The 27,809-nt window shown below is 39.7% G+C and overlaps 2 protein-coding genes across 5 annotated transcripts; both read right to left on the bottom strand.

Moving 5' to 3' along the window:
• Positions 1–2,347: 2,347 nt before the first annotated feature.
• ndufs4 (NADH:ubiquinone oxidoreductase subunit S4) lies at positions 2,348–20,223 on the bottom strand. 2 transcript variants are annotated; one of them, XM_020593635.1, is made up of 5 exons: positions 20,053–20,223; positions 18,593–18,671; positions 5,777–5,949; positions 4,715–4,788; positions 2,348–2,545 (listed from the first exon to the last, which is right to left on the bottom strand). In XM_020593635.1, the coding sequence occupies exons 1-5, from the start codon at positions 20,133–20,135 to the stop codon at positions 2,442–2,444; spliced, it is 513 nt and encodes a 170-aa protein (XP_020449291.1). In that variant the 5' UTR covers positions 20,136–20,223; the 3' UTR covers positions 2,348–2,441. The 2 variants fall into 2 exon arrangements, with proteins under 2 accessions (XP_020449291.1, XP_020449292.1); XM_020593636.1 differs by lacking the exon at positions 2,348–2,545 and adding an exon at positions 2,574–2,648.
• Positions 20,224–20,914: 691 nt separating this feature from the next.
• fsta (follistatin a) lies at positions 20,915–26,932 on the bottom strand. 3 transcript variants are annotated; one of them, XM_020593986.1, is made up of 6 exons: positions 26,660–26,932; positions 25,370–25,567; positions 24,954–25,172; positions 24,584–24,808; positions 23,791–24,021; positions 20,915–22,032 (listed from the first exon to the last, which is right to left on the bottom strand). In XM_020593986.1, the coding sequence occupies exons 1-6, from the start codon at positions 26,748–26,750 to the stop codon at positions 21,944–21,946; spliced, it is 1,053 nt and encodes a 350-aa protein (XP_020449642.1). In that variant the 5' UTR covers positions 26,751–26,932; the 3' UTR covers positions 20,915–21,943. The 3 variants fall into 3 exon arrangements, with proteins under 3 accessions (XP_020449642.1, XP_020449643.1, XP_020449644.1); XM_020593987.1 differs by having other exon boundaries at positions 25,376–25,567; positions 26,660–26,930; XM_020593988.1 differs by lacking the exon at positions 20,915–22,032 and having other exon boundaries at positions 23,546–24,021; positions 26,660–26,931.
• Positions 26,933–27,809: the final 877 nt, after the last annotated feature.

Raw genomic sequence — 27,809 nt, 5'->3', positions numbered from 1 at the left:
TGTCTTCAGTTTACTTAGCAGACCTCCTGGTCCTCTTGTTCCAGGAGAAGTTTGCTCCATAGGATTTCACCCGGGGCTTTGAGGACCTCTTCTCTGTTACCTCATAGCTCCAACCTGAAGCAAAAACATCGAGGTATGTGATGGGGCCGGGAACATCATGTATATTCACTTTGGCTGAGTTCCAGCTATAGTGAGGCGTTGTGTAGACATCAGCAGGCTGTGTGTAGTCAGAAGTGCACTAATCACTTTCATGGTGCAATAAACAGAGAAACCTAGTTCCTTTTGCTTGGTTCCAACAAAATCTCCCAGATGGTTCAGTTCTCTGAGTCAGAGGGAACTTTCTGTTGAGCACTGCTAGACAGGAACTACATCAACCGTGTAACTAACAGAAAACTACTTAGGATTGTCATTGATTACGTTAACCCATCAAAAGCATTCAGATGTTTTATTGCTTGATTTCTTACACAGGCCACATGATGTCAGCAGGTGGATGCTTTTTGCAGTAAAGGTCTAACAGGTGCTGTTTTACTCTTGATGACAGATCTATAACCCGTGAACATTAAAAACATAGTCTGAAGCTTTCTGTTAGACTGGCCAAAAGTTGCTTATTTTCAAGAATCTGATTATTGGGTTCTCCTTCCTGGGAGTAAACTGCAGCGCATCACATTCAGAGTTTATGGAAGTAATTTAGTTTCTTTACTCTGCAGTCAAAACACATTTGAGAGCAAAACCAAAAAAAGTTTTAGATGTTGTATATAAACTGAAATCAGGACTATTTTAATTTCCAACACAATATTACAATTTTTTTTATCATTTAACACTTTTTTCTTTGTTTGCATTTTGTTGGATTTGGTTGCACTTACAAGATATTGACAGCTATTAAATTTGCTTTGCATTAAACTGTATTACTATTTGTCACTTTCCTCTATAATTAATGAATAACCTTACAGAAAGTATGGGATCAGATTTCGAACTGCACAGTACCCCTAAAAGCTTTGCTCTCGGTGCACAGGGTTTTTTTGTTTGCAGTAAAATAGTTTCTTTGGTTCTTATTGTGTTTGTCCTGATTGATGTTTGCAGTGAAATGATTTTGAACAATGCCGTTCTCATTTCACATACATTAGTGTGGTTAAAGGCCAAGGCCAGCAGAATGCTTTCAACTTTTACGATACAAAGTTGTGCCAAGAGCGTTTTTCCCGCTGCCTCTCTCCGTGGGGATTACAAAGGGGAAAGTAACGCCTGCTGGCATTCACGTCCTGCCCTTCACAAGCACCATTACGCTCATATCAGACTGGCGCTTACGATGTCCCCAGTGACAGAAAAACATAAATAGCGAGCACAAGGCTGTGAATGAATGGCAATGCAGTGCGTTAATTAACGAAGGGCTACACCAATTAAGCTCCCATGATTAGTGTGTGAATATCAGTGCAGTCACGCAGTTTGGGACTGGGCGCAGAGTAACACCACAGTTTACTGAACACAAAGACCATAAACAAGCACTGGTAACAAGTACACTGCCAAGTGCGAATAGCTGTGCATTTCAGAGAATTTATGGCTTTTTCAAAGATGCATATTTTACTGTTTTATGGTCTTTTTGAGAATTTTTTTAGGCAAAAAAAAAAAGGTTAAAGCAGTCTTCCAGACCAAGAATGGAAATCGGTAAGCTGATTAATTCTGCTACATTACAAGTCTTACTGTTTTCATCACTTACAATTTGGTTATAAACCCGCTATATATGGAAAGGATAGCTCGATTTTTGATAGACCTGACCAACAGAACCGATTAAAATTTTTCTTTTTTCCCCACACACTACCAGTCAAAAGCTAGGACACACTTGTAGTATATGAAAAAAGAAAGATTAGATTTGAAAGTAGTATTACATGGTTCATTGCTCTGTTTCAATGCTTTCAGATAAATGGTACCAAATGAATCAAAAGCATGTTAATATTGCAGGTCTCAGTTAAAAGATCATTGAGGGTAACATTTTCTGAGGTAGGTAACCTCACTGAACATCTGTTGTAGGTGGAAAAAAGAACTAGTGACCTTCAGACAAACTGATCCAAGTTCCTATTTAGATTCCAATTATGGAGCTCTCCAAACACTGAAACAATTCAGGTAACAGGATGGAAACAAACACTCACGCAGGAAAAATGCCGCTGGTTTTGGCCTACAGATATATTTATTCCTGTGTTTAAACAGGTTCTAATTGTAATAACATGTTTCTCTTTGTTTTGCTGCTGCACAAATAGAGTGAGAACAAACACTTCATTAATCGAGTAGACTACACTAGGTAGTCGGTAATGAGGTGAATGTTTGAAGAATAAAAGCAATAATGACCCATGTTTGGTTTACACATATATAATTATGCATTTATTGACAAGAATGGTACAGGTCCGCTGTGGGACAGAGGTCAAGCCAACTAACAGATGTGTGTCTTCAGTTTACTTAGCAGACCTCCTGGTCCTCTTGTTCCAGGAGAAGTTTGCTCCATAGGATTTCACCCGGGGCTTTGAGGACCTCTTCTCTGTTACCTCATAGCTCCAACCTGAAGCAAAAACATCGAGGTATGTGATGGGGCCGGGAACATCATGTATATTCACTTTGGCTGAGTTCCAGCTATAGTGAGGCGTTGTGTAGACATCAGCAGGCTGTGTGTAGTCAGAAGTGCACTAATCACTTTCATGGTGCAATAAACAGAGAAACCTAGTTCCTTTTGCTTGGTTCCAACAAAATCTCCCAGATGGTTCAGTTCTCTGAGTCAGAGGGAACTTTCTGTTGAGCACTGCTAGACAGGAACTACATCAACCGTGTAACTAACAGAAAACTACTTAGGATTGTCGTTGATTACGTTAACCCATCAAAAGCATTCAGATGTTTTATTGCTTGATTTCTTACACAGGCCACATGATGTCAGCAGGTGGATGCTTTTTGCAGTAAAGGTCTAACAGGTGCTGTTTTACTCTTGATGACAGATCTATAACCCGTGAACATTAAAAACATAGTCTGAAGCTTTCTGTTAGACTGGCCAAAAGTTGCTTATTTTCAAGAATCTGATTATTGGGTTCTCCTTCCTGGGAGTAAACTGCAGCGCATCACATTCAGAGTTTATGGAAGTAATTTAGTTTCTTTACTCTGCAGTCAAAACACATTTGAGAGCAAAACCAAAAAAAGTTTTAGATGTTGTATATAAACTGAAATCAGGACTATTTTAATTTCCAACACAATATTACAATTTTTTTTATCATTTAACACTTTTTTCTTTGTTTGCATTTTGTTGGATTTGGTTGCACTTACAAGATATTGACAGCTATTAAATTTGCTTTGCATTAAACTGTATTACTATTTGTCACTTTCCTCTATAATTAATGAATAACCTTACAGAAAGTATGGGATCAGATTTCGAACTGCACAGTACCCCTAAAAGCTTTGCTCTCGGTGCACAGGGTTTTTTTGTTTGCAGAACCTGTCTTTGGTAGCGAATCAAAAACTTTTGCAGGCCAAAATCTTTTAGTTTCATGTCTGATTACAAGTCAGAGGGAGGGGTAATACTGCAGCTCTATCAGTCAGTGATGCTGGAGTGGCAGCTATGATGAGCCACTGACTTTGGCTGGAGTTCTCTGGACTCTATCATTATTCATTCATGTTCCAGGGATTGTCTTGCACTGTACTAACTGCATGCTTAGCTACAAATTTAGTGTGTTCATTACGAGTCCAGGCTTGTCAGTTAATAACAGCAGTGGTGTCATCCGGGTCAGTGTTAACATCAGCAGCTAGCGGTTAGCATTAACTCAAAGCCACCACACAGTACAACAAATTTAGTTAATGGCATTACCAATTATTGGTGTCTGATAAAGCTGAGGATGGTTTGAGTATAAATTAAATAATATTCATAACCGTGTATAATGCAGCCACACAACCATGAACAACTAAATTGATGGGACTGATCAGAAATGCTTTAAAACCAAATACTATGTAGCAGCAGCCATTGACAAATAACTGTACAAAACATTTAGCTACAGGTATTTACTAAGGACTGGGGGTTTAGCATTCTTTGTTTGATACAGTCCTAAATGATTACTGTTGCTAACCGCTAGCTGCTAACGTTACAAATGAGCCACATGACACCACCACAGATACAGTATTAACTGGTAATAAACTTGTAAATTTATACCCAAACATAAACGAAATGATGTCGTAACTAAAGAATAACATTATTATTCTATATGAGCTCACCTGACACAATTTGCTCCATGAGCGGCTTAAGTACAAGTCAATCTCTGGAACCTGAATGAATTAAGAATTGACTATTTTAGATTCAATCAGAGTGCACACTGATCCAGATTAAATCTAGTTTTGTTTTTTTTTTTGCACTGACCAAGTTGCTCTGTGATGCAGTCAATGCAGCAAAACTGGTAACCACTCGATAGTTGTGTCTCAGTCCTCCTACTAACATCAGAAATGTGCTACTACTACTCCTCCTAGTATTAACAAAAATAAAATGTTTAAATGTATATAAATTGTGTTCCTTTAAACTGGATCTATCTAACAGTCTTTTGTGGTTTTACTCCCAAGGGATGGTGTGTGTAATTACTTTAAACTTGACTGGACATGATTAATTGGGGTACTGGACCTACTGTTATATTGTTTTATATAAAATAAAAATTCTTGCATTAAATGTTGAGTCTAAAATGTTGGAAAGTTCTTGATGTCTTACCATTTTTCTCAGCAAAAGCAACGGCATCTTCCTTGGAGGAGAAAGTGAGCAGCATGTTGGATAAGGGATCAGCCCTGACAGGCAGAAACAGCTGTTAGCAAACAGTACTAACAACATTTAAAACAAATATTAAATGAAACATTTTATGATCCAAATACAAAAACCTTATACTGAGGGTGATGTACAGATAAAACCTTTTGAAGTTCATTTCCAATTCTGGGCTATATAAATAAAGTTGACTGAACTTAAAGGTGCATTATCTAAGATTTTATACACTGTCTGATAAATCAAGTGAAAATGGGACAGGACATGGTGTCTCTCTACCACTACCACCACTCTGCTGCCTACAGCCCTTCTGTTGTTGTTCCAGCTTTTCTATACTACTGGTAAATTAGCTCTGCCTGACACCCAGCGAAGGTTATAAGAACCGTTTTTCAAACTACAAGTCTCTTCAAACATCCAGCCATGGAGGAGTTCTGGTCTGCTAACAGTGTGAAAATGATGACTGCCGGACCGAAGAGGCTGTGTTCTTTCACACGGGGAGAGTGGGACAAAGAAAGAGCAAAAACCAGGTTGAACATCGGTTTGGCTTTAAGATGGAGAATTAAAAGCAGTCAAAACACTCAAATTTGATTCACAGGGGCATTCTTCCCTCTGGATGTGTTAGCAACTAAAGATAATGTGTTTAGACAATGTTAACATTAACAACGTAGCCTAGCACGGCCATAAAATGATCTTAGAATTTAATTAATGTGATTTTGTTTTTGGGGTAATTTGGGTTTTGTGTAACATTAGCACTTTGTGTGACAGCAGTAATCACAGCGTTCTACTGCAGTGACAAATTCACTTGCTAGTCAGTTAATGCAACTAGGCACTAAATCGTTTGTCGCTACAAGGAAACAGGATGTGATGGGCAAAGTGTGGTTATGGTGTCTGTTTGTTTTGAGTTTCACTAGACCCTACTTTGTTGCAAGTAATGCCAGCTCATCAATATCACATTAAAATAATTATGAAAAAGGTATGTGCTGTAGAAACAGGAAGGCACAGGTAAGAGGTACTTACGTTGAGGCCCAGCCCATTAGAGGGTTCTCCCAGCGTTCTCTGGTATCAAAGTCCATCTTCCACTTTTTGGTGCTGTTGATACCTGACTGCATGGCTGATTTGGCGGAGATAAAGATGTGAACCTTGCGGGTTTTGATGTGCTCCTCTGGGACCCCTGTCAGAGTGGTGATATCCTAAGGGACAGACGGATATGAAGCACAGTGTTAATGTGAATTACAGACACCAGAAAACATACAATACACTGTAAAGTCCCATAATCTATTTTACAGAAAGATCTTACAATCATAAATTTAGCAATAATTCCATGTTAATGACATGTCAAAACTAAGTGACATGCTGGCCAGTTAAAAATCTTTATATCTGCAACAAATACTGAATTATTTTAATGTGTGTCAAGTAGATAGTTTTTGGAGAATTAATCAGTGCAACACAGTTGCAAGAAACAAAACATAGAAGTGAGAGGTCAAAGCAGAGAACTTCCATGTGTATGAAAATAACCTGACATGTTTTTGGTTGCAGACCTGCCAGAGATCCTCCAGAACTACCCTGACTTTCACTTAACTTAGTGACTGATGTCTTTTTTGTTCCCTGTAAAAAATTAGAGCTCATGATATATGTGTGTTTGCTGAGAAAGGCCATTTGAAAGTTAGCTTGCAGGTGTTTCAAAATATAACTTTAAGCTCTGACAAATGGCCATCTATAAAAAGCACTTAGGCAATCGAGAACTTTGTTTTACATTTTTGTACTTCACATCAATCTGTAAATTGGGGAGTCAAAATAAGCTTAAAATCCATCTTCAGTGTCAGAAAAACAATAAAACATGAAGAATCCAAGGAGTAAACTCTTTATGGGCCATGTAAAACAAAATAAATGCCTGGACTGTGTGTTTTTAAATAGTTTCTGTGATCTGATGTTCACTCTCTGGGTATTTTTGTCTCAGTACAACTGTTACAAATATCTAGCCTGTTTTAATTTGCCACAATATTTGCTGATTATTTATTTTTGATATATTGCTTGTAAATGGAGGGTTAAGGGTTAAGTCTCTCAACAACCATTTATTTATTCACATTTTTGTTCTTTAGACTGAGTTCCTGTACAATTTTTGTATAACTGGAAAAACAGCATTAATGAAAAGAGGCAAAAAGAAACCACCGCTTAAAAACAAAAAGCTAATGTATTCACAGACAAAAACAAAACAGAAGAATACCATCTTTCTTGCATTGATGTGGATGAAATTAATGCCTAATACTTGAGGTGATTTACTCCAGACTATCAGAAAGTAGGCCACCACAACAAGAGCATACTAAATGCATATTCCTGAGCAAATGGAGCCCCTTCAAGCTCCTATCAAGGATCTGGTCCAATTCTTCAGGGAATTAGCAAACAAGCAATGGGAAGTCGGCGACAAAACACAGACGAACCTCCCAGCACGCAGGCAGCAGCCACCCAAGACTGGGGGCTTTCCAGGGTGCACTCCTTTCAATACAAGAATTTTACACATTTCAATGGCCATTACAACTTCAAAGAATCAAATTTTCATCATTGTCTGTCATCTGCCAGTTGATTTGTACAAAAAGGGTCATTTTGCATGAACTCCACACAAAAGGCTGCCTTTCCTTTGGAAAAGGAGCTTCCAACGGTATTGAAGCCTAGTAAATTACTGCTCCAACTACTAAACTGCGGCCTGCTTCAGTGAAACATATTTTGCAGTGCTTAGAGGTAAAAGCAGGCTCAGTTTTATCATAAACAAGATCTGCACATTGAAAACACTGATCAAATGAAAAGAGAAAAGAAAAAATTCACAAGTGCTTGGTAATTACTTCCGGCTGCCCTATCTACTTAACCTTAACAATTCCTTCTTCTCGGAGAGAGGAGGAAAACATGTTCTCTTCAACCAAAGGAGGCAATGGTGTCCGGTCTGTGACCCACAAGAAAGTGTGAGCAGGGAACTAAAAATCATTTACAAAAAGTACCTTTAGAGTTGAGGTAAATCAGATTTGCAGTCAGAAACATTTAGCAGTTTTGTGGTCTGGTCTGTGGGATAGATGCATAAGAATCCCTCTCCGAGAAATGATGCTCTTAGGATTAGCAGGCCAGACTATGCTTCCCCTTATGTATGTTACATAAAGTATAATTGACACGAGGCCCATGTATGGTTAACTGGTGTAATATTTGTCCAGATGCAGACAGCCTTAAATCGCATCTTAGGCGTGGATGAGCACAAAAGGGCCTTCATGAGCGAGGGAGGATGTGTCAAAACAAAAGCTCTGCCAAATGACTGAAAACACACTGCTCATTATCTGGTATTGTTTGCAAAAGTACAGGTCTAGACTTCTATGATACTTGCATGCATTACACTGAAAGCTAGGAGGGTTATCGGCATAACAGACTCACCCACAATACCCACACTCACAAAGGGAATGATTGTGGGTGGAATGCGGTGTGTTCCCAGGAAGACTAGAGAGGGCCAACACAAAAGGAAAACCCACACGGTGGGCACTTTTTCTTCTGCCGTGTACAGGAAGTAAAATGAGAACTATCAAGTTTGACACTATTCACAGGGCCTTCATGGGGCCCTACAATACCTGGCTGGGCAGACAGAATGCCGGGCTTAAGAAAGGAGGGGAAAAAGGCTGGCAAAGTCTCCGTCACGTGAAAGCGTGTCTATAATTCTGACACCTCCAGGCTACGTGCCAAATAAAGAGCATAGGGGCCTGTCGCTGTGGGGCCGCTGGTCGCACCAGAATGCTGAAAGAAAGACCTGAGATGGAAGATTTCTGTGTAAACAAAGAAAAATCTCTGTGCTTAAGTGGGAAAAACAAGAAATCTAAAGGAACATTACAAAAAGAATATAGTTTTCTTGAATGGAAGTTAAGGCGCAAAATGACTTTAAATCAAAAATTCAGTGTTGAGCTTCAGACATCAAAACACTGAATGTTTTATAATACTATGAGGCAGGATTTCACAGCTCTGGAAAGTTATCACTCACCTCCTTTAGACAAATATTGCACTATACTGGCATTAAGCCAGCCCTTCTTTATGGTAGTTCTGCCTGCTTATACTGAACTTAAAAAGCAGGCATAATGTCATCCATGCTGTTTTTACACAGATACCGGTGTTGTGTTCAAGTTAAGGTACTAAAAGCAATGTTCAAATTTAAAATTTCCCCAACAGATACAACACTCCATCCAAACTTCACACACCTTCACTCACAACACCTCTCCCCTTTTACAGAGGCTGAGGCGAGGCCCAGGAAACAGCCATCAGTGAACACACCAAATTACCTCCTTGAAATAACGACAAAGTGAATAAGTGGGCAGCACTTTGAGGTCTGAAACCAGGCTAAGAGAAAGCATCTCCCTCTCCTACACAGGACTGTCTTCCAGCCACACTTCTGTCCCCGTATCATTCATCACATCTTGTCATTTCCAGATGATTTGCAGCTGAATGCCCACATTTCCTGCAGCTCATTTTCCACAGTTTATACAGTGGAATATTAACGCTATCTTTGCCTACTCAGTGATACAAAATATGCCCTCCAGTTCTGTCCTGACAGCATCTGCAGATCTGGTCCAATTGAAAGAAACATTTATGGATTTTTGTGGTGTGTCATTGATTACAGTAAAGGGGATTATGTGTGCTAGAGAGTAAATGGATTTTACCCTACGATGTGGTTTGCCAATAAGAAAATATCCCTTACAAATAAAGATCAGGCATTATTTTGTATGCATCTTTGAGAAAATGGCCAAGTAAAGCAAAACAAATTTCTTTTATGTCGCATGCGGTTTGGCAAAATATAGACAAGGCCATGAGAAAAGGTGAGTATCTTCTGAGCATGTTACTCTTCATTCGCTTTGTGAATTAAACGTCCCTGTCTTTTTTGTGCCTATTTAGAAAAGAGGATTACACTAAATCTAGGATAAACCACAAAAAAGTAAACTCATCTCTGTTCTTTCACTGATCCTGGACTGCTCAGTTTTTAGTTGTAAAAACTCTCCAATAAAACAGAGACAAGACTTTGTGAGATGGACAAAACATGAAGCTGCTATATTGATAGAATCAACACTTTTCACTTTAAAAGATCAAGTCTCAGAGTAATAGTGATCATTTGATTCAATCAATAAATAATAATGATGATAATAATAATAATAACAGACACCAATCTTAATAAATGATCAGAGGAACAACCATTATTTTTATTACTGGTTATTCTGATGATTGTTTTCTTGATTAACTGGTTCACAGTTTTGCCAGAAAACAGTGAAAGATGCCCAAGTTCGTAGAGGCCAAGATGACTTATTTAAATTCCTTGTTTTGTCTGATTAACAGCGCAAAGGCAAAAATAATCAGTTTAAAGTGATGTAAAACAAACAAAAAGTGAAAAAAGTCCGATTTAAAAGCTCATACCAGCCTCTTTGGCATTTTACTTGAAAAGTTGCTTAAATTAAATTATCAAACTCGTAGCTGTTTATCATTCCAACTCTGTAATATTGATTATTTAAGTCAATTGTTGTAAGAGTTGTTACAATTTCTATGGTTCTGACTTCTCAGATACGAGGAACTGTCTGCTTTCATTTATTTTATACAATTATAAACTCTACATCTGAGGGTTTTGGACTGAACAGAACAAGATATCTGAAGACATCACCGTGAGCTAGGGGACATTTTTCACTATTTTCTGATATGTTATAGACAAACCAAATAATCAATCAAACAGATTCATCAACAATGAAAATAATCAGTTGCAAGTGTATACGACACAGGGCCACAGTGTCTCAGCACACTGGTACTGGTGGTCCTATTTTTAAGATTTGTTAGGGTTTAACAAATCTAAACTGAGGTACTGTACATGTGTTTTCCTGTCAGTGCCGTAAACAAACTGCTAAACATAAAAACAAAAAGTGCACGTCTGTGGTCTGTGCACTGGCTCAGACAAACCACTTCTAACCTCACTAACACACTGTTATGGTTAATGGTGGACAGGTCTGACAGCCATGACACAAGTATAGTCCACTTTATCACAGCATGTACACCCATGTGCCATAAACTGCAGCTCAGCAGCCAGGAGGGGGTCACGAGGCCAGTCGAGCTGAATTATGTTGAGTCAGCATGTGGTGAAAGCCCAAACACATCACCCTTAACCCCCCACTGTCCAGCCCACACCCAGACCAAGAGCCTCACTCATCAGCCTCTGCCGGTTCCCACCTTTAGGCATCTTTGAAGTGGAAAAAACGTGCCATTTACTGATTGGACATTGGGTGCGTCTCTAATAGAAACAAATATTATGTTGCTTGCTCATGTGTGGGAGTAGTTCAGCAGTGGAGAACAGGCAGCAGCTGGCGTGAGGGTCATCTCAAATCTCACATTACGCATACCACTGACGATCGGAACAAGGGTAGAGGAGGGGCTCATTTATGAATATGTTGGATGCAGACAGTTGTTTGTGTGGTCTTTTTACACTCAGAAATAACCCAAAACTATCATTTATCAAGCCAAAATGCCAAACATCTTCAGGTTTCAGCATGTCAAATTGGAAGATGTGCTGTCATTCTCGGCTTTAAACTACTGTAAACTGCATATATTTGGGTTCTGAACTGCTAGTCAGACAAAACAAGTCATCTGAAGAGAAACTAGAAACTAGACATTTGGCATTATTTTTTGAACTTTAATAATCATTTTAATTAACTTAATAAATTATTTAAAAAATAAATTATTTAGCTGTACACGTTAAAGCTGTATCTAAATTACTTTCATTCATTCATCCATAATTCTACCAGTTATTTTCTCAGTTTGTCAAACATGCATTTGGTCTACAGAACGTCAGCAAACAAACGCGGTCATTAGATGTTCCCAATGTTCCCAGAGCCCATGGTGACATCATAAAACACCTTGTTTTGTCTGACCAACAGTCAAAAGCTCAAAGATATGCAGGATCCTATCACAGATTACTGAGAAAAACAAAAATATTCAATTTGCAAAGCTGGAACCAGGAAATTTGTGGTATTTTTGCATTTATTAAAAACAAAAAACTACTTAGCGACTAAATCGTTATTAAAGTGGATAGTTAATTATCTGACAAATTATGACTAATCATTTAATTGTTTCAAGTCTAGCATGTGTTATGTAAGAACTCAAAATGCAACACAAATCATTATGTTTGCGTTTTGTTGTTATGATATCCTACAATAAATAAACCGGAGAGACAAACCATAAGAAACCAGACTTATGGCGATGCAAGACAGCAACACTAGTCTGTAAAAATTTATACAACCGCTACTAGCTTACAACCAATGAATAAATGGAAGCGTAGACCAACAGAAGAAGCACACCTTTTTCTATCCACGCTGCAAACACAACACTTCCAGTGCTGACAGGACTGAGGACTCCCCTTAAGAGGCTTAGTCTCTGTGGAAGAGAGTGCTAATGAATGAAATACTATTTAGTGGATGGTACATAATAAAGCCTCTTGTCTGGCACTCTTCAAAGACCAACATCCTCTGACCCACTACTCCAAACATGAGCCGAGAGAGTTTTTGCATAAGTGCGCCATATGAGAGGGCAACCAGACAAAACAGACGCTTGTCTATGTGGAAGAAGGGAGGAAGGGTGGGAGAGGAGGATGAGAGAGAGTTGGGGGGGGGGGGGGGGGGGGGGGATGTTGTCTGCTGCACTGTACTGTAGGTCACTCTGTGTCTGAGACTAGACGGCCTTAGAGAATACACTCCCCTGTACTGCAGACTTAAAGCTGTTTGTGCTAAACCTGCCCTCTTACTTTGGACAGCTGGATTTTTATTGTGATTCTGTGTCCTCATTGTCCTACACACTGATTTTCTTTACATTTCCAATTATATAAGCAAATCTGCTTGAGGCTGCACAGGCTGAGGGTGCTTTGCCCAATAACACTCTCAAAACACAATTAATTCTGAGGTGTTCACAAGTGACACTAAGCAAACTGGTCTGGTTGAAAAGCCTTAACACTGCACTGAGATGCCCTTGTCTCAAGCTTGAGCGTCAGAGAATTTTCTGCTATCTTTGCATGATAAATCTTGACTGACATACTCAGGATCATTTTATCTGATTTCAATTTTAGGTCTTTAAAAACACCCGGCAACCTGCCTTTAAAGTTAACTACCTTACCGCAGTCAAACCCCACATCTTTTGTCCAGATGTAACATCCCTTGCCAAGTAAACACTGGGCTCTAAATTCGCAAAAAAAGCAAAGATTTCACATTAACAAACTCAACATCAAATGGGCCTTCCAAGTTAATACTCTCTTCCTCTCCCCATCTTTCTTCCTTCTTCCCCCTCAATCCCCTGCACACTAATAACTGTCCTCCTCTGTCTCGTAAAACTCTACTGCCTTTAGAGAACTCTATAACAAGGCTTCACAAGCACTTTAAGATTATGGTGTTGTCTTTATGTGGAGAGAGGGAGCACACTGCCGTGGCTGAAGCAGAACTAGACACTCAGACATAAGTGGAAGATATTGTATTATCGCATACTGAGGCTGCAGCTAAGGTTGCAACCACAATTGTTTCTGGGCAAGAGAGTAAAACCACAGGCCAGACTCTAATCAAGAGAGGTTGCAGACATTATGTGTAAAGCTGTGTATCAGTGGCCAGACCGGCCAGACCCTGAGAGCTGCTCAGCATGCTTAATCAAACAGTAATTACAAACAAAAGCAGGTCAGCATGGGCACTCTGGGGAACAGCTTTGGACACAGGAGCTTGATCATGCAAGTTATTTGGCATCAATTCTAAAATTCAGACAAGGCCTTCAAATATATATCATGATCTAGGCAGATTTTTCATTTTGTGAGCTTTCAAACTAGAGGAATTAAATGGAAACCCTAATTTCTGCAGAAGGGCTACAGTAAACAACTATTTAGTGGTCTTGATGACTGGTAAATTCTTTGGTCAACGTAATTTTTAGAAAACTGTAAAGTCTAAGGTGACATCAATGTCATCAAACTGTGGTTTGTCAGTCCGACAGTCCAAATCCCAAAGATATTACATTTACTATCACACAGAACAAACAGCAGCAGCAAATTCTCACACTTTAAGAAATGGGAATGTTTTGCATTTTTGCTTGACAATGACTTTAAACCTGATAACTGATTTTCTGCCCACTTGGGGGCAGTGGAAACAAGGTGTGAACACAATGCTGACATACTGGCCTTTAAACTGATATGGTTAAACTTGCATGCAAACACAGCCATCAGACAGGGAAGTGACATTAACCATTAATTTTGGAGTTGCGCTTCAGTGCACCCGCTGAATGTATACCCAATGTAAATCCCCTAACTCCTGCAGGAAATACAAGTCCCTTCAGCTGCTAAACTTTCCACCACATTCATCAGCTAGTCGCCACCTTTGTCTGCTGTTTGATGCTGGACAGGTATCATATGGAGTATTTGTTCTACAGACAGCTGCCTGATGCTAACTGGTAAAACACACTGGAAGCGAGATGTAAGCGTCGCGTTCTGAGTGTTGAAAATCATCAGAACAGCCGTCTATCTGACATTATATCAAATGAGTCAATCCACACTGAACTGGTGAGACGCACATCTCCCGTAGAACCCTCACATTTTTTAAGCTTCATGTCTATCCTCTGCTATGTTTAGTGAAGCATAATTTCCACCGTCACCTGTTTAAATCACACAAATCCTGTTGTTTTCTACTTCTACTGTTATCTGTTACAACTGATCAGGCTGCTTGAGTTTCACTTTCACTTTGTCCCTCTGTAAGGAGCCGGGGAAAATCAATAAAATCAATAGGCTACATAAAAAAGTGATTTCTTCCTGATGATCTTACATGAAAACGATTTTTGTCCAATAGACTTGTGTTGTTGATCAGTCTTGAATAGACCCTTTGTCCCACTGCTGTCCTGTTGTCAGACAGATGGCCGTTCTGATGACTTTAACCACAGAACGCACTGCTTACGTCTCGCTTCCACTGGGTTTTGCCAGCGAGAGTGAACCAAAACAGTCAAGCTGCAGACCAGAAAACCAAATAATGACTGTTGATTGAAACCAATGCACTGAAAGATGCTCTAAAGCTCAAGAATGCAGCTGTTATTCTGCACATTTATCACTACGAGTGACAAATGCATTGTTATCATGATCATAGCTTCATGACTGATCAGTTATTAAAACAGCTGCCTAGTACGTTTCTCTTTGCAGCCTGCAGTAAAATCGTTCACAAATTCCATTAAAATAATTTTCACTGGATTAGTTCATATTTTTGACCTGGGGGAGATTCTTGCCCTTCAAAGCTTAAATTTGTGTGTAATGGAGATGGCCAAACAAACTAGAGACAACTTCCTGTAAGGTTTGCACTTTTTGGACAGATGAGAACCAAGGACAAGACACCGAGTGTCACACAAACATTAAGACAGTTTTTGGAATGAACTGAAAATATCATCTGCCCAGGCCAAAATGCAACCTCATCTAAATGAGGCTATTCAAAAATGTTCTCTACACAAGAAGTGGCACGCCACTCTCTCCTCAGGCTGCTGGAGAGAGACAGCGTGCAAACCCAGCATAACCTCTCAGTGTATCGAGACCTTTGTTTGATTGGTTTAACCACAAAGCAATTCACTTATTGACAGCCTGAAGAATGACTAGCGTGCTGACATATGCAGAATGCCCAAAAGGGAGAGTGCTCTCATTGCCCTCTTCCATGTGAGACAGACACCACTGTACTGTAAACAGCTGAGGGCCTCTCTTTTTGGCCTGTCTGCATTAGAGCACTTCCCGCCAACAGCCGCCACAAAGGACCCTCTGTGACCAATAACACTGAAGTGGCCACTGTCTTTTCGTGAGTCTCAGGGTGTCTGACAAACTTTTCTCTATGCAAGCGTCTTTTCTTTCACCCCCTCCCCATTTTTTTGAGGCCCTTTTTCCTCTCTTCTGCTGTTCCTCTCAGCGGCCCCCACTGAGATGACAGAGACAGCCACTCCACCAAGCTCAAGGTTTGTCTGCCAGCATGGTCAGCTTTGGTCAGGGACAAAAGCACACCGACACTGCCCACACAAACCCCCTCCCAAAACAAGTTCATAACACACTCCCACATTCTCCCAAACTCCTCTTTTTCCATTATCTTCATCTGACAAAACATGCACTTCAAACATTCTTCATTGCTTTGTACAGTGGGTACTAACCTTGACCACTTCACGTACATGCTTATCACTGTTTAGACTGTGCTTTAGCGCTTAATGAAAGGACGCACCTAAAACCCTGTCTGACGAAATATCAAGTTAAATATAGCTTTACCACATATTGTATAGAAACGGTCATTCTGAGCAGTGCCTTCGCAGTCACCTGTTGACCTGTAAACTAGTTTTTATTATACCCTTTTGTGCTTTTGGAGCTACTCTGTGTGCTCAAGCCACGGCAGTTAAACTAGTGTAAAGCCTGCTCACAAAAAGTCATCAAAGAAAGTGACAGATGGAGTCTCCCGCTGCAAACAGAGAAAAATACACTGCTTTAGCTTTATGGGGATTTTATCATTCAGTGCATTACATGCACTTAAGTGATCAGTTGGCTTTCAGAGTAGTAGACTGCAGAAACAACCATTTTTGTCCCAAAGGTTTTCTGGTCATGTTCACAATTACCCAGTGGTATGTCAAAAAAAAGTTAACAAATTCCCTGCACAATTTCTCATGGCCCAAGACAGCGTCTTAAAGTTGTTCTGACTGAACAACAGTACAAAATCCAAAGGCATTCAGATTACACTGATGTAAAAGTAAGCAAGCTTAATTATATAGCACTTTTCTAGTCACTATGTGCTTACACAAAAGTAAAAAAAATACTACTAAATTATCCATAAAATAGCAAAATTGTGATAAAAAATAACAGAATAAGAGCACCACAAAAATGACAACACAATGAGATCACTACTCAAAAGCCATTTTAGAAAAGATGGGTCTTCAGCTGCTTTGTCCACAGTATCCACAGATCCTATGTCCACTGGAAGAGAGTTCCAGAGTTTATGTGCCACAGTTTCAAAGGCACAAAAGCAACAAGTTATCACAGTGGAGGAGAACTAGTGAATATTTGGCAGTTTTGCTTAAAACTGATTGATTTGATTCAACTGATTCAGCTTTCACTGATAATTGAATAGATTCACCTACTAGTCATCATTGGGAAGATTTCAGACAGAGAAATTACTGCTGTAGCAACACAGGGACAGAAACAAGTAGAACAACACAGCCTCTCCATGCCTAAACAAACAGAGTTCCACCACTGCACTTAAGTGTTTGTCAATGTGTGTCAGCAGAACTACAGCAGGCAGGTCACATGTAAGCACATTAGGGGTGTAAAGGTACATGTACTTGTACCAAACCGTTTTGGTACGGGACTTTAGGATCAGTGCAAATGTGTACTGAACACAACCTTTAATAGTAGGCTTGTTTTGCTTAAGCTTATGTCTCCAATCTTGGCTGAGATCACACTGCAACACGTGTTTATACAGAACAACACTGCTGCTTCATCAGTCTGTTAAAGAAACGGCTTTCTGTCATTGAGACATAGGGCACTTTTATGTTACACTCCTCAAGGCTTCATTCAGACAAACCCACAACAATGAACAAGACATGGGCACAAGGACCAAAAGGGCAAGAAAATAGATACTACAAAGATATTCACTCTCAGGGTAGCCTAGTGTCACCAAAATCACTCAACACATCATGGTCATCTGTTGGCTATATCACAACACAAATTATACATAATATCTTTATAGTACTCTACCTCTTTTTGGTGTCGCACTTTGTAAACAGTCTCTGTTCAACAATCTCACAGCTGGCCGCACATACACTATTTCATCAAATCGACTCATTTTGATGAAAATTAGGTTGTAGCTCACGGTCTGTCTGCCTCACTACAGTACAGAGGTGTCGTTTGTGTTTTAACAACAGGTAGCTTGATCCAGGAACTTTGAATCTGTGAATACTTCATCCTAGGATTGGTCTTTTTCTACTTTATTATGTTTTGTTTTGGGTTGTTTTTTTTTTCAGGAAAGACAGTAACCAATTAGATTTAGAATATCTGGTTTGTGTATCTGGGTGATGCACAGGCTTATTTGCAGATCTGCTCCAGCGTATTCAGAGATGTGAGTACCAACAGCCCAAGCTGTCTGCATCGTGTTTCTCTTTATCATCGGACACTGAAACTTCCTGTTGTCTCAAATATTTGAATACTAAAATTCAAACTGACTGCCCACCCAAGGAACGAATATCTGAATAGTCAAATAATTGTCCAGCCCTAGTGATAACTCCGTCATGCTACTGTACAAATGTAACATTATGCATTACGTGTTACGTCAATCAAGTCTTAAAACTGTGTTGTAAACAAGTATGACAGACCAGCTTAAATGCTCTGTAGTCAAAGAAACAACTATTTGCAGGAAGGTACTCAGGAACCTAAGTCCTTTGTTTAAATATGTATCTACTGTCCAACAGGCTGAAGTATGAACATGTGTTATTATTTATAACTTGAAAAAAAAAAAAAAAAAGAGTGCTCTGCCACTGCTGGTGCTACACTGTATTCTATCACCTGCATCAGTGCAACAACTAGGTCACCTTCAGATAATGCTAAGTCTATTATACATGTATTATTGTGTAGCTACAGTAACATCCTCAATAACTGAAAGGGAGCTCTAAGCACACACAGAACATTTGCCATTATCATCATATTGCTACAAAGCCTTACTGTCTAAAACGACTCATTTTAACAAATTTTCCAGCAGACTCATTGGAAGACAGTAGATCACACAATCACCAATTCAAGTGTCATGTTGAACAGGAAGCGATCCTTACCAGTTTCTCATCAACTGTAATAAGCTGAGTGTCTTGTCCTGGTTTCTCTGTCAGCCGCGATATTGATGTGCTTGTAGACCTGAGAACAATTAGATAAGACATTACATGCAAAGTACAAACCACCAAAGAAATGAATGATACAGACAATTTACACTCTGCAAGAAACTGATGCTCTTCGATGAAGTACTGGGGCAAGGATACAGTGAAAAGGAAGAGACAAGAAGACACCCGCCTACAATTAGTTCTGTCTGGTGGGTCTCTGGCTCTCATCCTAATGACAGGACATGCTTAATGTTGCCTGTGGTCAACTGTCAGACAAGGACTGTGCAGCTCTTTGTGACTGTGCAGCCATGTCCTGTCACAAAACAGCAAACTGCCATAGTGGTTCAGCCACATAAGAGCGATTCCACATAAGCACTGTTTTCAATTTACTTCAAATGTATGCTTTCTACACTAAGCATTTCCCCTATAGGTACATGTTTCAATTAAAGCAGAAAAGAAAATCAAGAACCATTGTCTTTTGTGACTAATACAGCTGTCATTGTTTCCCACAGAAGTTGATTCTCTTCAGGATAAACGGTATAGATGATGGATGGAGTAAAGTAAAGTGGAAAAACTGAAGTGACGGGGGACCGAGTTCCAGCTGGACCTCAAGGTATGTTTTTATTGTATGTAGCCTAAATATCAGTACCATTGTAGTAACATAGCATTTAATCCAATAAAAGAAGTTTGAAGTCGGTTTTATATCTGGGACATATAACAAAATATTAGCACATCCCCCAGATAGCATCCCATGCCACCCTACCAAAACCTCTTACCACCCCATGTGAAAATTTCTAGATCCACCACTGCATATAATGATTACAATATAAAGAACAGTGTGTATTATTTACATCTTATCTAAAACTAACTAACACATCATGCTGGGACGTACCCGCTGCTATTAATACATTGTGTCTAAACAAAAAACAAAACAAAAGCGGCTGTTTTGTTATACTGTTGCTGGCTGTGAGCTTTGTGGCACCCACCAGTAAATCCCTACAGTTGACTGCAAGGTTAGCCTAACTGTTATCAGTCATGTTATGCAGCACCTTGTATTAAGCAGTAAACGTTTGCTCTTTAACTGATTTCTACAGGCTACCCACACGAAGCGTTAGCCAATTAGCTGGCTAGCCTGTAATGACACGGAATAACATTTGTTAATAGCCTAGGCAATTTTAGGACTAAATATGCAAGCAAGAAAATAGTTACGTGTGTAAACACGTCCTGTGGTCAAAAAAGCGAAAACCCATAACACAGTTCTATTTAAGAGCTTTGTGCTTTAAAGATGGTTAGCTCACACATTCCGGACATAAGGCCTCGTTTAATCTTTAGACAACTTGGAGTTAAATATTTCAAGCAAAGTGACTCATAGTAACATGCGTATACATAAAACGATTAAACAATTATGATATGATTACCTGATAGGATTCTGGAGCACTTTAGAAGCTGCATTAATTACAGATAAACGCCCCAAACCAAGAAGTGACATTGAGGACGCCATGTTTGTTGTCAACAATGATGTACGGCGACTGCGAAGGGACAAATTGTGCAAGCGGCTGATTGAGACAGCTGGTAGAGAGATGCAGGACTAATGCCAACAAAAAAAATTGATTTATACGGATGTGTCACATAGAGCGAGACATGTCCAGACATATCGTCTATTTATGCCACCTATCGTTTATTTCACATCAGATATAACGCTAATAATTGTGTCAGTGGAAAGAAACCCAACACGATCAGAGTAATTTGCGTTTGCTTTGGGCACATAATACTAGAACCTTATATTGCCCTCATTTTCTTCCATGTGTGTGCTATGTCGCTATCAAATATACTTTTGGCTCAGCTATGGTTGGTTGACTGTCAAAAATTAACTTTCCCATAATGTTATACCTGCATGGTATTAATGGCTTTAGTTTAGGCTATTTAAAAGGTTCTTCAATGTGATGTTGCATCTAGTTTCTGAAATTGCAACGTTCACAGTTTATGTAGGGCTAAAACACTATAGTTTAACATTCTACAGAACAACATGAAAAGTGAAACACTATATTGGAGGTGGGCAATGTAGAGGTATCCTTTACCAGGGTATATGTGTGATAGGCCTATAATAAAGTCTCTGACAAATAATTTGAGAAATTGTTTGTGAATAAAAATCACCAAATTGAGAGGAATGTGTCGTTTTTGTTAATCCATATTATCACATTGACACATTGTTTTTCACAAATCAGTAATACAGCAGAATCAGATAACGCATAAGGAAAAAAGCTTTTATTGTTTCACTCTTCATATCTGTACAAATACCATCAAACTTTGTATGTACATATGACATTTACATAAAAAATACAAAACTATATATCCATAACAGAATTTTGTATTTCTCTTGTGATGTTTGAAAAGAAAAATGCATTCCAAGGGAGAAAAAAAAAACAAAATAAAATGACATGATTACTTCTGATATAGTGTGTTGACCACTGCAGTAGGCTATGTTAGTCCTGTTGTAGCTCTGCCAGAGCAGTATGGAGCACATTGGCAAGAAGACAGCAGACAAATGTTAATGGCACATTGGATCTAAAATGATCAAGTATTGTCCAAAACTTACCTCAGCTCTAATGTGGTGAAACAAAATAAATCCTAATGAACAATGTCTAAAGTTCTTGTCTCCATGTGGAAACACATCTAAGGGCTGAAACTTAAGAATAACCAACAAATAAGAAAAGAAAAATAAATGGCTCTTTTTTTTCTCTTCCATTTCATCACTTCTGTGTTGCACCTTTTACAGTGCTCTTTTGCAAAACCATTGAGAGAATCCCTTTGGTCGGTTATTATGAATTGTAAACAAACCAGAAACATTTTCTGTACATAAAATGATTGATATATTTCCAATAAATAAACACACACAGTCTAAACATGCATTTACGTATGTGTGACATAAACATCTGTGATAGAGATTTGACAGAAACAAGCAGATTTTTACAGCTCAGGGAATGCAATTTACAGCTGGTTGAGGACTTATACTTACATGGTAACATGGCAAATAAATAACACTGCTTCTCTTTGGACAAATATATTTCTTCACGATAAAAAAAAGAAAGTAAAAGAGACAACAACAAAAAGGGGGAAATGAGTGGTAACACAATATAGCATGGTAGATAGGAAGCCTGACACTGTAAATGTATAAATTATAAAACAAAACAGTATAAATAAACATCTAGCAGACTGAACTATATGTATACTTCCTTTTTCTTTAAAAAATAAATAAGCATACACATAATGTACAGTATGGGCATGATTCCTTGCCCTAGAACTGTTCCCCTATCCATCCAGTATAGACGATAAATGGACATAGGCCATGAAGTCTGAGTCCTCATCTTCCTCATCCTCCTCCTGGTCTTCTGCAATGGCTATATGGGAGAATTAATGGTAGCTGTTGTATGAATATGGACCGCAACAGCAGAGATTATCACTGAATGCTCTCAAAAAAAAAAAAAAACTCACAGCAAAGCCTCTGGCACACAGCCACCTTTTGAGTGTGTATGTATATTTATCTTTGCGTGTGTGTGTGTGTATTTTTTTCAGTGTGTGTGTGTGTGTGTGTGTGTGTGTGTGTGTGTGAGAGGAGGGGTCTGTGCGACTTGGCATCAACAATTACTCTAGCATCCCAAATTATGCAACCTCCATTTACATATTCTAGCAAGTCAGGGCTGCCTCTTTTGGGCAGATTCCTGAAATCAGACACACATAACACAGAAAAGTGCTCTTGTGTACTTGGAATTGCTTGTTTCTATGCTCTAATTATTATTTATAGTTTCTGGCTCAAACGTACAGGGAGGGAGGACTCTGTGTCACAGCCTGGCCTTAACAAGCAGGTCAGAAATTATTAACACAGTTCTGAGGTATTTTCTTTTCTTTTTACAGAAGAGATTTACATAGGACATGTAAAAAAAAGCACAAGCTGGAGCAAGAGGGACAATATAAAAAAAAACAGACAGTCCCTCATCAGTCCGAATGCATCTAGAATTCCTGATACATACTCTGGTAGACACATTCATTAAAAAAAAAGAAAGGTTAGCTGACAAATGTTAACTTGTTTGTTCACCAACGATGAGATGAGAAGTAAGAGAGCATGGTTCTACAAGTTTCTTATACTTATCCTGCACACTGCAAAGTATAACATTTATAATTAGGTCAAGAGGTGATCATAAAGTTGGTCCCTTGGATTCCACTGCATAAGGTTCTCGGTCAGGAGAAAGCAAGTAACAAGGAGACATTCTTTAACTTGGAATGTAAATTTGATACTTCGTTGAGGCTACTGTTCAGTTGAATGATTTGCCCCCAGATTTATGATTGTATGAATGACTCACTAGTCTACATGAATATCAAAATTCAAATCCATCATCAATACCAATAAACATGGCAACAATGTTACAATCACCTTATGTACATCGTATATTTAAAAGTATTGTGTTTGCACTGACATGTTGGCAGCGTGGTGTATGTCACAAGAGGCAGTGCTTTTTGAAATGATTGATTACAGCCAAAGCAACAAAAAGAAAAATAATACCAAAACATAAATACACCATTACCATGAAATTAGCAATGTGACCATGGAATTTACAAGCTGAAAAAATAAAAACAAACTATTACTGTTAAAACCAAAACTGCAAGAATTTTAAGGCAACCTGTTCTTGCAAGTTTCTCGCGTGACCACAAACATAATTAGAATTTTAAATATCAGGATTGTTTCATTGCAAACAAAATTAGTTTTTTACTATATGAGTTAGTTCAATGAAGTTGGTTTCTTGCAAAATCTTGAAGTCTGCTGATAGATTTTATTCATTTGTCTTTCTGTTAATTTGTTTTGCAGAAGAACTTAAAAAAGTAAAAATAAAAACTAAAATTAAATTTTTTTTAAAACACGCACACAGCATAACGCACACAAAAACAAGAGCCAACAACAAAGACAACATCATGCAAGTTCTTCCATTCCCAAGTCTTTTCTGCTTTTTTAAGCTGTGCTTGGTGATGTGGCTGGGTGGGGGTCTGGGGAAAGCTGGGGTGAGGGTCACTTTCAGGAGAGGTGTTGTTGGGAAAGCAATATGTCTTTTGTTTGGAGAGGAATGGGATGTTTTGATTGTTTTTATCTTTTGTTATTTACTTACAGTTGCAAGATCCCGAGTGCTTGACTTCCAGCAGCACACCCATAGAGCAAGCAGCTTGCTTCATGGCACATTCACTGGGGTATGTGGTGTTGTCACTGGCACACACAGCCTCATCCATCCTGCTCTCCGGGCAAGTCTCGTCACACATTGAGCAGCGGCCCCGGCTCATCCGAGCATCCCACAGACACTTTTTCCCGGTGCTGCACTGGATGTCTTCGCACGATTTGGCCTCTGGAAGGAGAGAGCAAGGGATCAGCACAGGGGATATCTTTGATTAGATGGATTATCATGAATGCTTTTCAAGCAGGATCAGGTGACTGCTGAGTTTTTGGAGACCTAAGCTAGGAATAACAACTAAATCCTCTCTTATAGGGTTAGGCCTTGCTGCAGGGAACAAAAAGTCATGTTTTAATTAGTGTTTTTAAAAGACTTTGGCTGCTTTTCGATAAGAATCAATCTAACTCAGATATTAACTTGAAACATGTCATGGCCCCCAACACTCTCCTGTTTTGCTCTCTCTCCCTCCCCCTTTTCTTGCCTCTCTCCCATATGAGATAGTGCTGCCAACATCAGGAAATAATAAGATGTCTATCATTTCTTGAGCAAACACAAGCAACTACACACACTTTCTCTGAGAACCCCCTCCTCAGTGGAATGTTGGCAAAAATGAACAGTAAATGACTGCAGAGCTGGAGAGGAAGAAAACGCATTTAAACAATATCCGAAGCCAATGGCTGGAGGTGCTCTCAGGGAGTAAAGTATCACGCTCTCACTTGTCTAATTGCAGACTTACTGATGCATTTTCCCTCATATGCCACTCCAATAGATCTGCCGAGGAGACACGTAGCTCTTCTCAGGTGACACGCGCTGGCATAGACGATCCCGTCGTTTCCACACAGGTATTGCTCAGGCGACGTCACCTCTGGGCAAATCCGATTACACGTCACACAATATGCGCTATTTGTCTGGTCCACCACGCATGTGGAGCTGCCGGGGCACAAGACGTCACGGCATGTTTCTGTGGAGACAAAGAAATTCAAAGTTTTTATGAACATGGTACATAAATACAAGAAAAATAATAACAAACCACTGGATTCATGGCACACGGAGCCCTGAGATATCTAGAGTCTCATAAGAGGGCTACATTAAAGATAATGTCTTACTCTTGCACTTTCCCTGGTACTGCACGTCCAAGTCGGGATGGCCTTTACATTTAGCCTTCAACAGTGCGCATTCGTCTTTGTAGGTCTTTCCATCTGAGCCGCATACCGGTCCTTTCCAAGTGATGTTGGAGCAGTCTGGTGCGCACACGCAGCGCGGCTTACTTCTTCTGTTCATCTTGCACCTCTTTCCAAGCCCACAGTCAACATTGTCACAGGTTTCTAAAATAAAAGGGCTGTGTTATTTGATGCTAATTGAGATTTGGGCCGTGTGCGTAAAATTACTCAGACACATGAAGTACAGACTAAAGGAAACCTTTACGCACCTCGGTATGCGTAAATTAGATCACCGCACATGGTTTATTAAACGAAATGACTGAGGATTAGTGTTATGAGAAAACAAAGGAAAATGAGTGCACCTCCACCTTTGCAAGGTATGCAATTTGGGGCTCCGCCATTGAAGATCATCCACCTAAAGAGCGTGCTGTTGGGGACGTCCTCCTCGGTCCAGGACGTCCCCAGTCTTCCACTCCGACAGCACTCCTCTCTGCTCATCCTGGGCATATAGAGTACCTGGCACCTCCCGTTCTTACCTTGCTGCAACCAGCAGTTCCCAGCTGTAAACATAAACAAAAAAAGACTTGAATCTCGTATGCTGAACGTCTAAATCTGCTGACCCAGACGCACTACACATACACGCAGCCCATATTATCCAAGACGCTCCCTCCCTCCCCTTTCGCCCCCCGGTATTTTGTCTGATTTCTTGCGAGACTGTTAACACATGCCTATCCCATCTGTGATTGACAGCCCCTACAAAGCAGCCAAGAACCAAAAAAGTAAAAAGAATCTTTGGGGTGGGGGGGTGGGGGTCCTTTATTCTCGGAGCCTCCTTGTTATCACTGGACAGAAAGTGGAACGTCTAGACAGTGTGAAATAGCAGCCAATCTCCTTCAGAAAACCGCGGTCTTTAGGTAACCAGGCTAAGCTCCAGCGTCTTCAACGCCTCATAACAATATCCCAGACATGTACTCACCACGTTCATTAAAGTATATTTCAAAGATATAAATAATAATAAAGTAGAAGTGTTATCCCAGACAACAACAGAGTGCCAAAACCGACACATGACATTAAGTGTTGAACTGGTGTATGTCTTGAACTGAGAACGGATCTATTTGCTGTCGAACAAAAAAGATACAGTGCAAAAGTCCCTAGTTTTAATTTTCCTGTAATTACTAAGGACATAAAATTGCTGAAAAAGGCACATAATTCTTAAAAGGTGCGTTCGGAAGATACACAAGTAACACGCCCATAAACTCCTAGTGAGTATTCTGAAGTTTGTTACAGTTTTGACGACAATATCGTAGGATACGGAACGCACATACAAACGTATTCTAATAGGCTCAGGTATTACAGAAAGCTAAGGCTCCCACCAACGCGGCGCGGCGGATTAAGTGCGTGCGCCTGGCGAGGAGCTGCAAAACTTGCCATATAGTCTCACTTTGAAATGTCCAATATAGCACCTGCTTTAAGGACGCTTTACGCACGCACCGTCTGATGTAGAGTTTTATCAATGGGGGAAAAAGAAAGTCACTCTGAAAAGTTTCTCGGTTGCAGCAAGTATCCCAGCACTCGCGCTCGTTTTGTGGCTCACAGCAGTCGAAGTTTTTCGAAACAGAAAGAATTTTTAAAAAATGATCAAGAGAGCTTACCTTGAACTTTTTGATGTTCCATGAGGTGACAAAGCCATATGGACATGAGAAAAATGCGCGGGTGAAGGTGGTGTTTCAGCATCCTAAACATGATGGAGAGGCAAAGTGAACGACGTATTTGACACAGGCAGCGCAAAAGTAATCTGCTTCAGGTGGCAGCGTTGAATAAATGTCAGTCTGAGAATGCAGCCTCTCTTTTTAAATCTATAAGGGGTCTCGAGTTGACTGTCTTTGGTGGGCGGTCTCCTCTTCTGTGGGGGTGGGGACTTTTTTTTTTCTTACCAAAGTTCTTTCAATCCCAATCAGGTGACATCGTTAACTGCGGCAACTTTCTCTTGCCGCAACAATGAAATAATATAAAAATGTCTAAATTTGAATTGAATTATAGGGCTTTGAAGTCATACAGAAGCGATCAGGGCACATCAGATAAACTGTGCCACTTGATATGAATTTGGTTTGGATGGAGGATACACTTATGAATGTATAGTTTTAATCATTTTACTTTTATATCAGTGTGGGGCGGACGTCTCGTTTTTACGCACGTCTTGGGTGGGCAACACGATATAACCTCTAGAGTCCTGAGCTTTGGAAACCCAAGCTGTGCGGTCCTCATATGAGGACGCAGGGACTCTAGAGGTTAATAATAATAACAATAATAATAAAGGGCACTGATATCTTTATTGAGACCACTTCAGTCTTTATTACTGTATACAACTGTATGCAATATCTCGATTACTATATAAACAAACAGGCCTACAGCCAACATACCTACCCGGGCACACCATCAGTCCTTAAAATTAGGAGTACTACTTGGCAGTAACTGATATTTTTCCACCAACTGCAGACAAAGTGTAAATCTTTTGAGCAGAGTTGCCTTTGGAATACACCCGAGCACAGACAATAATAGAATTCATAGTAGTCCGCAGCCGCACTGCTAATATTAGAACAGACAGTTGTTTGGGTTTCTCTCCCGGGTCAAGCTTTTAAATATAATCAAACCTGTTTCCGAAGAGGCTTCAGACAGAGAAGAGGGGTGTTGCGTTTCATTGAATGAAACACACACACACACACACACACACACACATACAGAGAGAAAGAGAGAGAGAGAGAGACGCACAGGCTGAGCTCCTTCAGAAGTCCTTGCGCGACC

This window comes from Monopterus albus, unplaced genomic scaffold, assembly GCF_001952655.1.
Source record: "Monopterus albus unplaced genomic scaffold, M_albus_1.0 scaffold20.1, whole genome shotgun sequence".
Lineage (NCBI taxonomy): Eukaryota > Metazoa > Chordata > Actinopteri > Synbranchiformes > Synbranchidae > Monopterus > Monopterus albus.
The sequence above is the reverse complement of the archived record's forward strand: the minus strand, read 5'-3'. Positions and strand labels throughout refer to the sequence as shown.

What these genes read in the sequence shown, in the direction of transcription:
- fsta (XM_020593986.1), bottom strand. Translation starts at nt 26,750, where the DNA reads ATGTTTAGGATGCTGAAACACCACCTTCACCCGCGCATTTTTCTCATG. An exon ending in CATACCTTGCAAAGGTGGAG is followed by an intron (nt 25,173 to 25,369) that starts GTGCACTCATTT and finishes CTTTTATTTTAG; the next exon opens with AAACCTGTGACAATGTTGAC. An exon ending in GCACTCGGGATCTTGCAACT is followed by an intron (nt 22,033 to 23,790) that starts GTAAGTAAATAA and finishes TCTCCCATATAG; the next exon opens with CCATTGCAGAAGACCAGGAG.
- ndufs4 (XM_020593635.1), bottom strand. Translation starts at nt 20,135, where the DNA reads ATGGCGTCCTCAATGTCACTTCTTGGTTTGGGGCGTTTATCTGTAATT. An exon ending in GTGCTCCAGAATCCTATCAG is followed by an intron (nt 18,672 to 20,052) that starts GTAATCATATCA and finishes AATTGTTCTCAG; the next exon opens with GTCTACAAGCACATCAATAT. An exon ending in TTACAGTTGATGAGAAACTG is followed by an intron (nt 5,950 to 18,592) that starts GTAAGGATCGCT and finishes TCTGTCCCTTAG; the next exon opens with GATATCACCACTCTGACAGG.